Genomic DNA, 13,037 nt, shown 5'->3' with positions numbered 1-13,037 from the left:
AACCGGGCTGGAGTCGGTTTATTAGATTCAATTATAAAACTGTTACAGAGTCAAGCTGTTTTCCCCATGCAGTGATCCATCAGCCTCACACAGGATCTCTGCACAAAGCCCAAAATCAAAGCTTCACTCTGAGGCTTCACGGAAAATTTACTTCTGCAGCCGTGCAGCGCTGGGCCGGGCCCCTGCCGGCCAATCAAAGGGCTCCATACCCAGCCATCGGCCAATCGTGGCAAGCCGGAGGCACAGTGTACCGATTCCAGCTGTGAGGTCATCTGTACGGGGCCAGAGAGACCTGCGGGTGGAAACAGAGAGAGAGAGCTGCTGCTGGTGTTTACTGGGAGAATAGAAGAGCTCTCACTGGTTCAACTGGGCTCATAGTGCTCAATGACATCACAGCGCTGGGCTGACTGGGCTGATCCTGGACCAGTCTGTTTATAACTGGTTTTAATGTACTCATGTTGGATAACCTGGCATCTCCTACTCTCTGTAGGTCCTCCATGCTGCTTCATCCTCCTGCTATTGAAGGAGCAGCTGCAGGAGCTCCAGGCCGCCCTGCTGGCCTCCATCCTCGACATGGAGGAGTACAAAGTCGCCACCCCCTCCTCCTCTGAAGGCCCGGCCTCCCCTCTGGACTGGGCCAACGGGCTGCTGCTCCTCCACAGCTGTCCTCCTCCTGTGGACCAGCACCTCCTCAGACTGCTGGGACACTCGACGGTAAGAGATGACTCGTCCTCTCCCTTCACCTCCTCTGAGCTCCTCTGCTTTTGCCGTGGCGCTGAACGCCATCAGGACAGACTATGAGACTAAAAGTTATGGTTGAAAACAGATCATTAAATAAAGAGACACAGATTGTAACCTGATACACAAACTAATCAGTCTGTCACAAAACGTTACTATTAAAGGTCAAAAGTCACAGATGTGTGTTTCCTGACAGAGGTCGAATCAACTGAGCAGAGGTCAGAGAAACAAGTCCAGCCTAAACTCTGCTGGTCTTCCCACCAGGTAAAACCAGTATAACCAGTATAACCAGGACAAACACTACATATATGGGCTTTAACCCTGAGTTTGGTCTCCAGGCTGATCCAGTACCCCGTGGCCCCCTGCAAAGGCCGCATCACCGTGACCAAGGAGGACCTGGCCTGTCTGGATGCTGGCGAGTTCCTCAATGATGTCATCATCGACTTCTACCTCAAGTCAGTTTGTCCACTTGTCCTTGCTTCCTTTGCTTTTTTCTTTCTTTACATTCCTCCCCTCTTTCCCTGCCCCCTAACCTCTTGCTGCTTCTTTCTTTTCCCTCACGCTTCCCTTCCTTTCTACCTTCTCTGCATTCTTCCTTCTTTCTTTCATTTCTTCACTTCCTTTTCTCCTTGATCCCTCCTTCATTTCTTCCATCCCTCCATCATCCTTCTTTGTTACTTCCTTACTTTCCTCTTTACTTCCTTCCCCAATTTCTTCTTCCTATCTTCTTCCACTCCTTTCACTTCTTTTCTTCTGTTTTTCCTTCCTTCTTCCGTCATTCCTTACCTCTTTACCAGATTCCTTCATCCACTCGTCCTCATCCCCTTTTTTATTCTTCCTTCCTTCTGCCTTCATTTCTACTTTACTTTCCTTCTTCCCTCTATACTTCCCTCTCTCATTACTTCCTTCCCTCCTTCCTTCTTTTTTCCCTATTCCTTCACTGTTTTCTCCCCCCAACCCTGATTCCTTCCCCCGCCTACCTCCCTCAGAGGTTTCAGAGGTTGTAGTAGCTGCTGGTCACCTGCAGGGGTCCCCCTCCCCTCCTTCTTTGTGCTGCAGGTATCTCCTCCTGGAGGGCGTTGGCGGCTCGGTGGCTGAGAGGAGTCACATCTTCAGCAGCTTCTTTTACAAGCAGCTGAGCAGACGGCGAGCGGCCGGCGAGGGCACCGCCCCCTATGTCCCGTACGAGCAAGCGTGTGCATCTCTTTTATTTAAAAAAAAAAAAAAAAAGGTGTGCGAGGTTTCAGATGTCTGAGTGTCTCTGTGCTCATGTGTCCTCAGTGACCGTCACACGCGGCACCAGCGGGTGAAGACGTGGACTCGCCACGTGGACATTTTCACCAAAGACTTCCTGTTCGTGCCTGTCAATCAAGAGTAAGTCCCTCTCCTCCACCTTCACAGTGGCGCTGTGGTCAGCTGGAATAAAGGAATAAAACCTCCTGGAGCCGCCCGCACTGACCTCAGCTCCTCGCCCCACATTCAGAGACGCCACTTTTCAATAAAAGCTGCACTCGAGCACCTCATCAGCGCACGTACCTGCCAACTGGCCGCACGTGATGGCTTTACCAGAGACGCTTCCTCCACTGTCGCTCCACTCTGACCCCAGGCCCAGCCCCCCCCCTCAGGGTCCTCATTAACATCCAGACCTGCTCAGGACATCTTAAACCTCAGGCTGCTTTTACGGCATCTTTGCACCATTCCTTCGTGTTTTTAACGAGGCCAGGCGACATTTTACCTCCACACTGAGAATATTTTCAGAGGCGCAGTGTTAATGTGGCACCTTCATACGTTCATACAGCAGATATCCACATGAAATACTCAGGCCTGAAAAACACATTAAACTCTGTTTTTCTTTTTTTTTTTTTAAAAAGGGGGAAAAAAGTGCAACCAAATCAGTTTAACTCCCACTCAGAGTCACAACCACAGAAAACCTGGCTTTGTTTTCCTCTGGTCAGCTCTCAGCACCAACATCACAGTTTCAATAGACCCTGTGCACGAGAAAATGCTAACTTCCTGGTTTGAGACCGGATGTAGGGCTACTGCAAAGATATACTCCAAAATCATGACCAAAACTCGAAAACGGAAAGATTGCGTTAAGTTACAAAGAGCAGAAGGTGGGAACACTCACCGCTGCTGTGTCATAAAAAATCTAATGATCAATTTTGATGTTTAAAGAGTTTAGATCGATCAGTTGTTTACATCACTCAACACAAGCAGAACTGCATTACTGCAGCAGAAGACACATCGTCCACATTCAGAAGCACATCTCTGTATAGTGACTGGTCTTATGATTTAAACAGGCAAATGTTCAGCATTCAAACTACAGGTGAAGAATAGTCAAACCAGATGTTTCCCTGTTATGTCGATATCAGCTAGTCAAGTACAGACCCGCACAGCATGTTAACAAACCGTGAAAAAAAGCCACACAAAAAATGAATGATTGCTGGTAAGGGTTTCTATACATTAGTATTTACGAAGGGTATGTTGTGACTTACCTTCAAAATTACAGTGGTCCCTCGCTAATAATGCGGTTCTCCTTTCACCTCGCTGTTTCGCAGATTTTTTTTTTTTTAGTGCAAGTTTTCATGGTTTTTTTTTTTTGTGTTTTTTTTTTTTTTTTTTTTTACGTCACATTGTGTCCTGCGTCCTGATCGCTGCAGACGATCTCCTCCGTGACGTCTCTCCTGTACAGTACAGAATCACTGCATCGATCGCTAGCAGTGTGACTCTGAAGTGCAGTACTGTATGTCCACGATGTCCATGAAATGTTTTGCACCGTCAAAAAATAAAATTGGCTACTTGATTTCACCTATCGCTGGTTAATTTTAGAACATAACATCCGCGATAAATGAGGGACAGCTGTTTACAGATACTGAGAAATATAAAATTTGAATCCCTGAGGCGCGGGGGAAAAAATATCAAGTCGATGAACATAATTTACAGATATATTGGATAAATGCCCAAGACATCTATAGAAATGTAAATCGCCACGTGATTCATTCATTTGCTTAACTTGTTTTGGATTGAACGAGGCGCAAATAGGACACCGGAAACAAAGCTCCCAACAGGAGTTTCCGCACTGGAAGTAGCATATGCTAACGTGCACATAGTCTATAATGTCCCATTATTAATCATTATAAAATGGAGATCAACATTTATTTTAAATTATTATTACTGTTGAATAAAACGTCTGCTGATTTTGAGGTTGTTCAGTGGGACTATCCATTTTTTTTCACGTTATTTCATTATTTTTAAAAATGTTTTATGTATTTTTTTTTTTTTTTGTTTTAAAATATTCTTACTATTCTTTCTGTTTTTGTTTATTTAATTATTAATTATTGTGACATTTAAGGCCATTTTTCTTGTGGTTTTGTGCCATTTATGCTTTTTTTTTTTTTTTTTTTTTTTTTTTTTTTTTTTTTTTCTTTTTTTTTTTTTTTTTTTTTCTTTCTTCTGGGACATTAATTTTTTAACACATGTATTTATTTGGTAGCCACTACTTCTTTTTTTTAAAATTTTTAACTAAATTTTAATTCAATTATTTTTTTATTTTCTTTTACTGGTATTTTATGAAACTTTTTAGTGCAAAATGTCCATTTTTCTTTTCTTTGACCTTCTTATTTATTTTGTGTAGTTTTGTTTTCTTACACATTCTTTTTTTTTTTCTCTGTACAAGCTCAGTTGTACCACATTTTTCCAGTCTTGACTTTTTTCCTCTTTTTTTTTTTTTTTTTTTTTTTTTTGTAAATATTTAAACCATGAGTGTGTGTGTGTTTTTAGCTTTGGTTCTGGGTTTTTCTGTCCGTCTCTCCTCAGCTGTATGTTGTGGTTTTGTGTTGGCAGAGCTCACTGGTACCTGGTGGTGGTGTGTTTCCCAGGTCTGGAGGAGGCTCGGTACGAGGAGTTTCAGAGGCGAGCAGGTGAGCTGACCTGGTTTTTGTCTCTGTGGCTGAATGAAAGCTGTGGCTTCGGTCACGTTCAGCAGAGCGTCTCTAATGGGCACCAGACATACTGGTGTTTACGTCCCTCTGGGAGGCAGCGTTTTAGGGTATTTGGGGCACAATGTTCGCCAGCGCTGATTAAAACACCATGCTCAAAGTTGACACCCAAAATTAAAGGATTAAATGTTCCAGACTTAAATATGTTCTCCACTAAAGACCCATTTAGACATTTTTGAATCTTTATGGTCTATAAATCAGCTCGTAGTAAACTGGAGGTCACATCTGGTTCATCATCTGTGCTCATTTCTCCTTTTTTTTTTTTCTTTGACCATCTTTCCATTTCATTCATTGATCTTTTTTTTCTTTGGTGTTCTATGTTTAACCTCACATGTAGTTTTATTTAGAGCTGCTCGTGTAGACGCGAATGTGTTTTTGTTGTCGTTGCAGGGAAATCCGGAGCTGTGGGAAAGCCAAACTCTAGTCTCGTGTCACAGCAGCCACCAGTAAGTTCATACACTGTCATTGCTTTCAGTGTGGTGTAAATATCCAGTTGTGTCACGACCACAGAAAGCCGGTGACATTCAGGTTGTGACATGTGTGGGTCTAAAATGTTTCTCAACTTTGATGTGAGCAACTGAAGCTGGAATGATGAGAGTGAAAGGATAGCCTTGACTCACATGTAAATGCATCACACGGTTACCTAGGCTACCAGAGCCTGAAATGTCCACTGGCAACCTTCCGTCAGCAATAAATAACCATTTTTTCAGTATTACCTGCTCAGCCAGGATTCTAAGTGTTCTGAGCTGATCTGAGAAAGTGACATCAACAGACTCCATGTCACTGATTGGCTAATCAGTGGTGTCACTCGATGAGTCGTGAGGGTCTCTTAATAAAATTTTAGAAACCTGGCAATGGGGAAACTTACTGGGAAAAAAAAAAAAACAACCAACATATACTGTGACTGTAAGTACAGGACTAATTTCATAGGCACTTTATTTATGGCCCTTACACTTTAATTATAATCCACATATACTGTAAGTACAATGTAAACATACTGTAATTATAGATCAGCTCCACTGATTACACAGACTGATGAGCAGTAACTTTATTGTAATCAAACTTGAACTTGACTACCCTTTAATTACCGTTTAAATATACTTTTTCACTTTAGGTGTGAAGTTGATTGTAGTAAACTGTAATTACATGTTAAAGTTACCACTGGTTTCACAGTAATTAAGCAGTACCTGGTATTTAAAGTGTAAGTACAGACTGTAAATCCATCAAAATGCAGCAGGTGTCCTCAGTCTGTGGAGGGTTTCCACCTCGTTTCATACAGCTGTGACGACACTGTTTATTTATATTTATGTAAAACTGATCCTCTGAGATTTCACGCTGCACATTCATTAGTTCACACAGTTTATTTGGCTCAGATGATCAGTTCAGTGTTGAATCTTCTAGTGAGATCTGTTTGGGAAAACATGGGCTGACCTTTGTGTTGAATGTGAAATGTGATGGTTAGTTGATGCTGCTGAAGAGGAGGAGATGCAGCGTTCTTTACAATCACTGAGATGTTTTTCTCCGTTATTGTTTTAAAATCCTGGGTTTGAGTAACTGTGTTGTGTGTTTGCAGGAGTCCAGTGAGCAGGGCTGGAAGAAGGACAGAGTCTTAAAGAGGTCAGAGTTCACCCACATTAGATTTTACATCGAAATCAATCAGAAATGATCAGATTTTATTCTAGTTTTGTTTTTTTTATTTAACTTGTCACTTTTTCTGCACATATGACAGATTTTATCAAGTTTATACATCATTTCGTTTCAATCACGGAGGTTTCTGTTCCTTATTTTACCAGACACATGTCAATGATGTTTCTTTTCATGTTTTTCTTCTTCATTTTTCTTGAGTTTATTTGCTTTTTCTCATTACTTTTATGACATTTCATGCAGATTTCCATTTTTTCCCCAGTTTTTATTCCTTTTTTGTTCAGTTTTTTTATATTTGTGGACCGTTTTCATTTTTTTATTTATTTTTTTTTATTTTTTGTATTATTTGCAGTTTGTCCAGTTTCCTTCCATGGTTGTGTAACACTGTCATTGTTTGCAGGCCGTGCCTCCTGGTCATGGACTCACTGAAACTGTCGTACCACGACAACGTCTGCAGACTCATCAGAGAGTGAGTTCCACCTCAGGACGCACAGAGGACAGAAAACAAACCAAACCCACATTTATCAGTAATGTTATATTCGTTTTTAATGAAATATTTAATATTAACATAGTTAACACAATTAAAATATTTTAAAGCAATTTCTAAAATAATTGTATAATTTGTTTTATTTCCAATGTAATAAATTGTTGAAAATATTTAGGATCCCATAAAAATATGAAAAACATTATATACTGTATTTTCTACACTATAACGCGCACTTAATTTCCTTTAATTTTCTCAAAAATCGACAGTGTGCCTTGTGTATGAATTCTGGTTGTGCTTACTGTCCTCGAACTGATTTTATGTGGAACACGGCGCTCAAAAGTCTATCAAAAAATGTTTTAGTACGACTTTGGTAAGCTATGAAGCTGCACCGCTTGATGGATTGTTGGAGCATTACAGCTATTGTAGTGAGGAGCCTCGCAGAGTAATCTGGGTCCAAAACTACGTCCGCCTCAGGTCCCAAAGTCAAACGAACACTGCAGCATTTTTAATAAAGGTTTGTAGATTTCTAGGACTTTGCAATTTTGAGACTGCTGCATCCCTCTGCAAGATATCTCACTATTTTTGACTTTTCTGAGCCTGTCAAGTCCTTCTTTTGACCCATTTTGCCAAAGGAAAGGACGTTGCCTAATAATTATGCACACCTGATATAGGGTGTTGATGTCATTAGACCACACCCCTTCTCATTACATAGATGCACATCACCTAATATGCTTAATTGGTAGAAGGCTTTCGAGCCTATACAGCTTGGAGTAAGACAACATGCATGAAGAGGATGATGTGGACAAAATACTAATTTTCCTAATAATTCTGCACTCCCTGTATAATGATGTGTTATGTGATGGCTAGCGACACAGCTATGTTAGCATAACATAAACACAGTAAAGCTGGTGGATGAACGCTAACTTTTTACCACTCATAAAAGTTCCAGAGGGTGCCTGATGTTAGGGACAAATGCAATCTTATGGCAGGATGCTGTAAACAGACCAAACTTCAGTCAGGAGAACAACTGAGATAATCCATCCACAATACGAGGTTAGTCATTAATATACTGCAACAACATGGGAATAGAGCAGCGAGAGAATTCAACATTAATACATCAATGGTACGGAAGTGGAGGAAGCAAGAAGAATAAGTTGAGTAAAGTTTGACTTATTTGACTGTTTTGCTTTGCTTAATGCGCCTTATAATCTGGTGCGCCTTATGGTCTGAAAAATACGGTAATATTATTAAATGTAATAATATTATATAAAGAATTAAATAAAAGTACAAAAAATAAATAAAGAAATAATGAAAGAAATGCTTAATACATGCACCAAAAATTAATTAAAAGGTATTATGATGTCAACACAATTACCTAAATCAATGTCAATTGCAAATTAATAAAGTGAGGGAATATTATTGATCAACTAATCACGCACAGACTTAGTTTCACTGAGTAAAAATGTTTGGGGTTTTAAGTTAGTGTCACAGTTGCTTTCACGTCCCTGTGGTATTTGAACTTACAGTGGGGCAAAAAAGTATTTAGTCAGCCACCGATTGTGCAAGTTCCCCCACTTAAAATGATGACAGAGGTCAGTAATTTGCACCAGAGGTACACTTCAACTGTGAGAGACAGAATGTGGAAAAAAAATCCATGAATCCACATGGTAGGATTTGTAAAGAATTTATTCGTAAATTAAGGTGGAAAATAAGTATTTGGTCACCTCAAACAAGGAAAATCTCTGGCTCTCACAGACCTGTAACGTCTTCTGTAAGACGCTTTTCTGTCCCCCACTCGTTACCTGTATGAATGGCACCTGTTTGAACTCATCATCTGTATAAAAGACACCTGTCCACAGCCTCAAACAGTCAGACTCGGCGACAGCCCCAAAACATCACTGCTCTCGAGAAGATCTGCATGGAGGAATGGGCCAAAATACCAGCTACTGTGTGTGCAAACCTGGTAAAGACCTATAGTAAACGTTTGACCTCTGTTATTGCCAACAAAGGTTATGTTACAAAGTATTGAGTTGTATTTTTGTTATTGACCAAATACTTATTTTCCACCCTAATTTACGAATAAATTCTTTACAAATCCTACCATGTGGATTCATGGATTTTTTTTTTCACATTCTGTCTCTCACAGTTGAAGTGTACCTCTGGTGCAAATTACTGACCTCTGTCATCATTTTAAGTGGGGGAACTTGCACAATCGGTGGCTGACTAAATACTTTTTTGCCCCACTGTATTTAACTGTGACCCACCAAGCTGCAGGGTTAAAGGTCCTCTCTCTGTTCAGCTACCTGCAGGTGGAGTGGGAGGTCCGCAGGAAGTCGCCTCGTCTGTTCACGTCCGACACCATGAAGAGCTTCAATTGCAGAGTCCCTCAGCAGGACAACAGCAGCGACTGTGGACTCTATTTGCTGCAGTATGTCGAGAGCTTTCTACAGGTGAACACACACACACAAAAACACACAGGTGTGAATATTTTTAACAAAATATTAACAAAAGATATAGAGAACAAAAGAGTAATAAACTGTGTGAAGCATGTCAAGAATGTATTTAATTATCTAGAAAACAATAAATTGTAATTATAAAAATGTGAAACAAAGTCTCCAAATAATTATTTATTTTTGGCATTTTTTTTTTAAATAAATTGTATCATAATAATATTTATCACACCGTAAAAATTCTATTGAAATATGTGAAAAAAATGTGTAAAATCACAGAATGATGCTGGTAAAGAAAATATTAATTAGGTTCCTTTTATTTGTTATGTTTTTTGAGGTTAAATGTGTTGAATCGTATTTCAAGTGCGTTTTTCTGACGTTATGACTAAAAATAATATTTGAATTAGGCCTGCACAATAAATCGAAAATTTATTGTCATCGCAATATCAGCCTGCGTGATGGGCCCATCGCAAAAGACGGCGTAAACTGCGATAATTGGGTACCTTAAAATGTTTACACACGTGCTTTAAAAAAATTACCAATCAAAGAATCCCCTTTACACATTTGACCAGTCGAACAGAGCCCTTAACGGCATTAACCAATCAAATGGATTAGAGGCCCGCTTCATACGCAGGTGGAGAGTGAACAACGCTGCAGCAACGAGTCAGAGTTGTAAAGGCTGAGAGCGAGACGCATGACGAGAACGCTACTGACTATGAACTCGTGCCTAAAAGAAAGAAATAGTACCTCGCTTATTTGGAGGTACTTTGGATTTGATAAAGACGACGTTCTCCAAACACAGGTACTCTGCAAAACTTGCCGAACACTAGTCTGATCCTCTGGTGGTTGCCACGAATCTCCACCATCATCTTCAATACAACCACAGAGAACTGTTTGAATAGTTCCAGAAAGACAGGGCTAGCCAAACAAAGGTTGCTAATGTTAAGACAAAGAGCACAGCAGTCCAACAACTGTCTCTGTATCAGAGTTTTTCAAGTGGAACTCCTTATGAGAAAACGCCGAAGCGGTACAAAGAAATAACAGAGGCCATTACAAATTTTGTGACAAAGACATGATGCCTATACATACAGTTAGCAGAGAGGGCTTCACCAGTCTGATACATAAAGTGGACCGGAGATACCGCATCCCCTCACGAAACTACTTTTCCCATGTTGCCATTCCACAAATGTATGAAACATGCCGCAAGACCGTCATGTTTGAACTGAGCTACAGTAAAGAACTACAGTAAAGTTTACTCTCCAGTTTTGACTTACATCATAACTACTTGGTGAGTGGTAAAATGATGAACAGCTGCACTGAGATAATTTGCAGTATAATTTAAGTTATGTTTATTTAAAACAAATTCTTTCAGGATGTCTTTCAGAATTCAAACCTCAGAAATTTTTTTTATGGGGGCAATGTTTCAATGTTAAAGTGCACTTTGTTGTTACACTGCTAATACAGCAGCTTTCATTAAATAAAACTGTTGCAGTAAAATGGAAATTATGTATCGGGTTTTGTTTTGTTTTTTTTTTTGCTATTTATTTTATCGCAAGTCATATCGTTATCGCAGTACTGATCACAGTTATCGCACATCGCAGGTTTTCCTAATATCGTGCAGCCCTAATTAGAATTATAAACTTAAAGAAACTTGCTTTTTTTTCGCGTCACTCTGTTATCGTCTTCACGGTGCGCTTTGTCTGATGTCCTGATGGTCTGAGGCTTAATCGAGCTCTCTGATTGGCTCCTCCAGAACCCTGTGGTGCACTTTGACATCCCGCTGCGGTTGGAGAGCTGGTTTCCGCGGCAGCGAGCGCGACAGAAGCGCGATGAGATCCGGAGTCTAATCATGAGTTTGCACCAGAGTCAGCTGAAGGAGGAGGAGCCAAAACCGTCGCCGAGCCGCTAACTCGTCACCGCCGCTGCTGCTGCTTCATTGACTGCTTCCTGTTTCACTCAGTCAAACTATATGTCTGTGAATGTACATAAATTTATACTGACACTTCCTGGTTTTTAAATAAAAGTATTTATTTAAATTTTACAATGTGAGGCTCTTATTTTGAAAGCCTGGAGCTGGCGTGCTGCAGAGTGAAGCGTGTAATTGATGCATTAATTGGTAATCAGTTGTAAGTGAAGTGAGGAGAGTGTGTCCTTGGTGTTTGTCTAAGCTGGGGTCAGAGGTCACTGGGTTACTACCAGTGAGTGTCTTGGTGTTTTCTAGCATTCCGACTTCTTTAATTTACTTTTTTAATTTATTTTTCTCCGTTTCTTCATGTTTTAGTCGTCTCCTGTTCGAACATGATGCGATGTTTTTATTTCTGTGTCTGTGTTAAAACATGTTTATGTCTGCTTTTGTGTTCGTTCGATTGTGTGGGCTAGTTGGGTAATCTCTGTGGTTTTAGCAGAGCGCCCCCCCCACTGAGAACCAATCGGCTTACCGCTTATTAAGTGGATCAGACAGGAGGGGGCGCCGGCCTCAAGGAGGGCTTATACATTTAAAGACAGGAGCGCCACAGTAGAGGCCAAGATTAGTGGATGAGCATAATGACCGCTAATTACTCACCTCTATGGAGCCCAAAAAAACTTTAACTGAGGTGGGATGCACCATAGAGCCGCCGCATGTCAACATAACGGCTGTCAGAGAATAAAGTTTTCTAACCAAAATAAACTTGTTAAAATTTAAAAACATTAAAGACACCTTAGAAATGTCGGCCTGTACTCTCCTGGCCTAAATGTGTTTGTTGTCTGGCCTTGGTCTGACATCAGTTCAGCCCAGTTTGGTCCCTTTTTGGTCCCAGGCTTGGATGAACTCTGGTATCTCTTACATCTAGACTTGGTCCAACCCTCTTTTGTTCGGGCGTTGGTCCTGGATGTATTGGGGCTGTTCTGTCTCTTCTCTGGTTCTGGTCCTGGTTTGACTCTGAACTGATTGACTGACTGACTTTTTTTTTTTTTTTTAAGGCCATAGAACCGGCTAATCTTAGCGATGGGAGGTTGAGATTAGACAGATTTATGGCCCCTATGAGACCTCCCAAAATAATCTAAGTGAGCCCTGAAGACAGAAAACTGGAAGTCATAGCTCGAATAAATCCTTCTCCGTTTGTTGTCATTCAACCTGCATGTTTCTTTAGGTTTCTTCACTATGTCTGTAGAAAATATCGATATGATAAAGTAGATCATGTAAAGATATTAATACATATAATTTTTGTATATTTCATGTAAATTATGTTAATATGGACATGTGACATGTTATGCAAAATTAAATGGTTTGATTTTTGTCATGTATTGTAGTTTGTTTGTTTGTATGTTTTTTGTTATTGAATGCAAAAAATGTTAAAATACAGAAAGATTTTGATTAAAATGGTTTTGAAAACGATTGTGAGCTTAATCTTTAACATCTGTTAGCGTGTTAGCACATTCCGCTGAAATCATAAAAAATATAATTAATAAATCATTTAAACCTTATTAATAATCTGAAAAATGCAAAACCTAACAAAGTAATCTGAGTAAAGATGGGTTGACTGGGTTATTCATGCTCTCAGGAGCTTTTGAGAATTTATTTTATATTTAGTGTCACTTAAGTGTTTTGTTTTTTTTACCCCTTTTTTTTTAAATGACTGTGAAGACTGTAATGTTACTCAAGGAAAAATAAACATGACATATTTATGGTTGTCACTGCCACCACTGACTTCATCTGGATTTAAGATGGATTGTACTGAA

At 40.1% G+C, this 13,037-nt stretch overlaps 1 protein-coding gene across 5 annotated transcripts in view; it reads left to right on the top strand.

The window, feature by feature from the left end:
- The window catches only part of LOC147301559 (sentrin-specific protease 7-like), a 29,016-nt gene extending 16,035 nt beyond the window's left edge, over positions 1 to 12,981 (top strand). For 2 of the 5 annotated variants that reach the window (XM_086283064.1, XM_086283062.1), the window contains 11 exons: positions 491 to 714; positions 935 to 1,002; positions 1,077 to 1,193; positions 1,798 to 1,932; positions 2,020 to 2,112; positions 4,582 to 4,658; positions 5,127 to 5,182; positions 6,310 to 6,353; positions 6,781 to 6,849; positions 9,167 to 9,317; positions 11,071 to 12,981. In XM_086283064.1, coding sequence (XP_086139190.1) covers positions 491 to 714; positions 935 to 1,002; positions 1,077 to 1,193; positions 1,798 to 1,932; positions 2,020 to 2,112; positions 4,582 to 4,658; positions 5,127 to 5,182; positions 6,310 to 6,353; positions 6,781 to 6,849; positions 9,167 to 9,317; positions 11,071 to 11,226 — 1,190 coding nt within the window. In that variant the 3' untranslated portion in view covers positions 11,227 to 12,981. Of the gene's footprint in view, positions 1 to 490; positions 715 to 934; positions 1,003 to 1,076; positions 1,194 to 1,797; positions 1,933 to 2,019; positions 2,113 to 4,581; positions 4,659 to 5,126; positions 5,183 to 6,309; positions 6,354 to 6,780; positions 6,908 to 9,166; positions 9,318 to 11,070 lie in introns of those variants that run through there. The other 3 variants (XM_086283066.1, XM_086283065.1, XR_015127160.1) reach the window with 3 other exon arrangements.
- Positions 12,982 to 13,037: the final 56 nt, after the last annotated feature.

The sequence above is a fragment of the Aulonocara sp. 'chitande type north' Nkhata Bay genome, linkage group LG23, assembly GCF_057382095.1.
Source record: "Aulonocara sp. 'chitande type north' Nkhata Bay isolate Kocher_YH1m ecotype deep benthic linkage group LG23, A_spYH_male_GT1.1, whole genome shotgun sequence".
Classification (NCBI taxonomy): Eukaryota; Metazoa; Chordata; class Actinopteri; order Cichliformes; family Cichlidae; genus Aulonocara; species Aulonocara sp. 'chitande type north' Nkhata Bay.
Note: the sequence above shows the minus strand (reverse complement) of the source record. Positions and strands in the feature narration are given on the sequence as shown.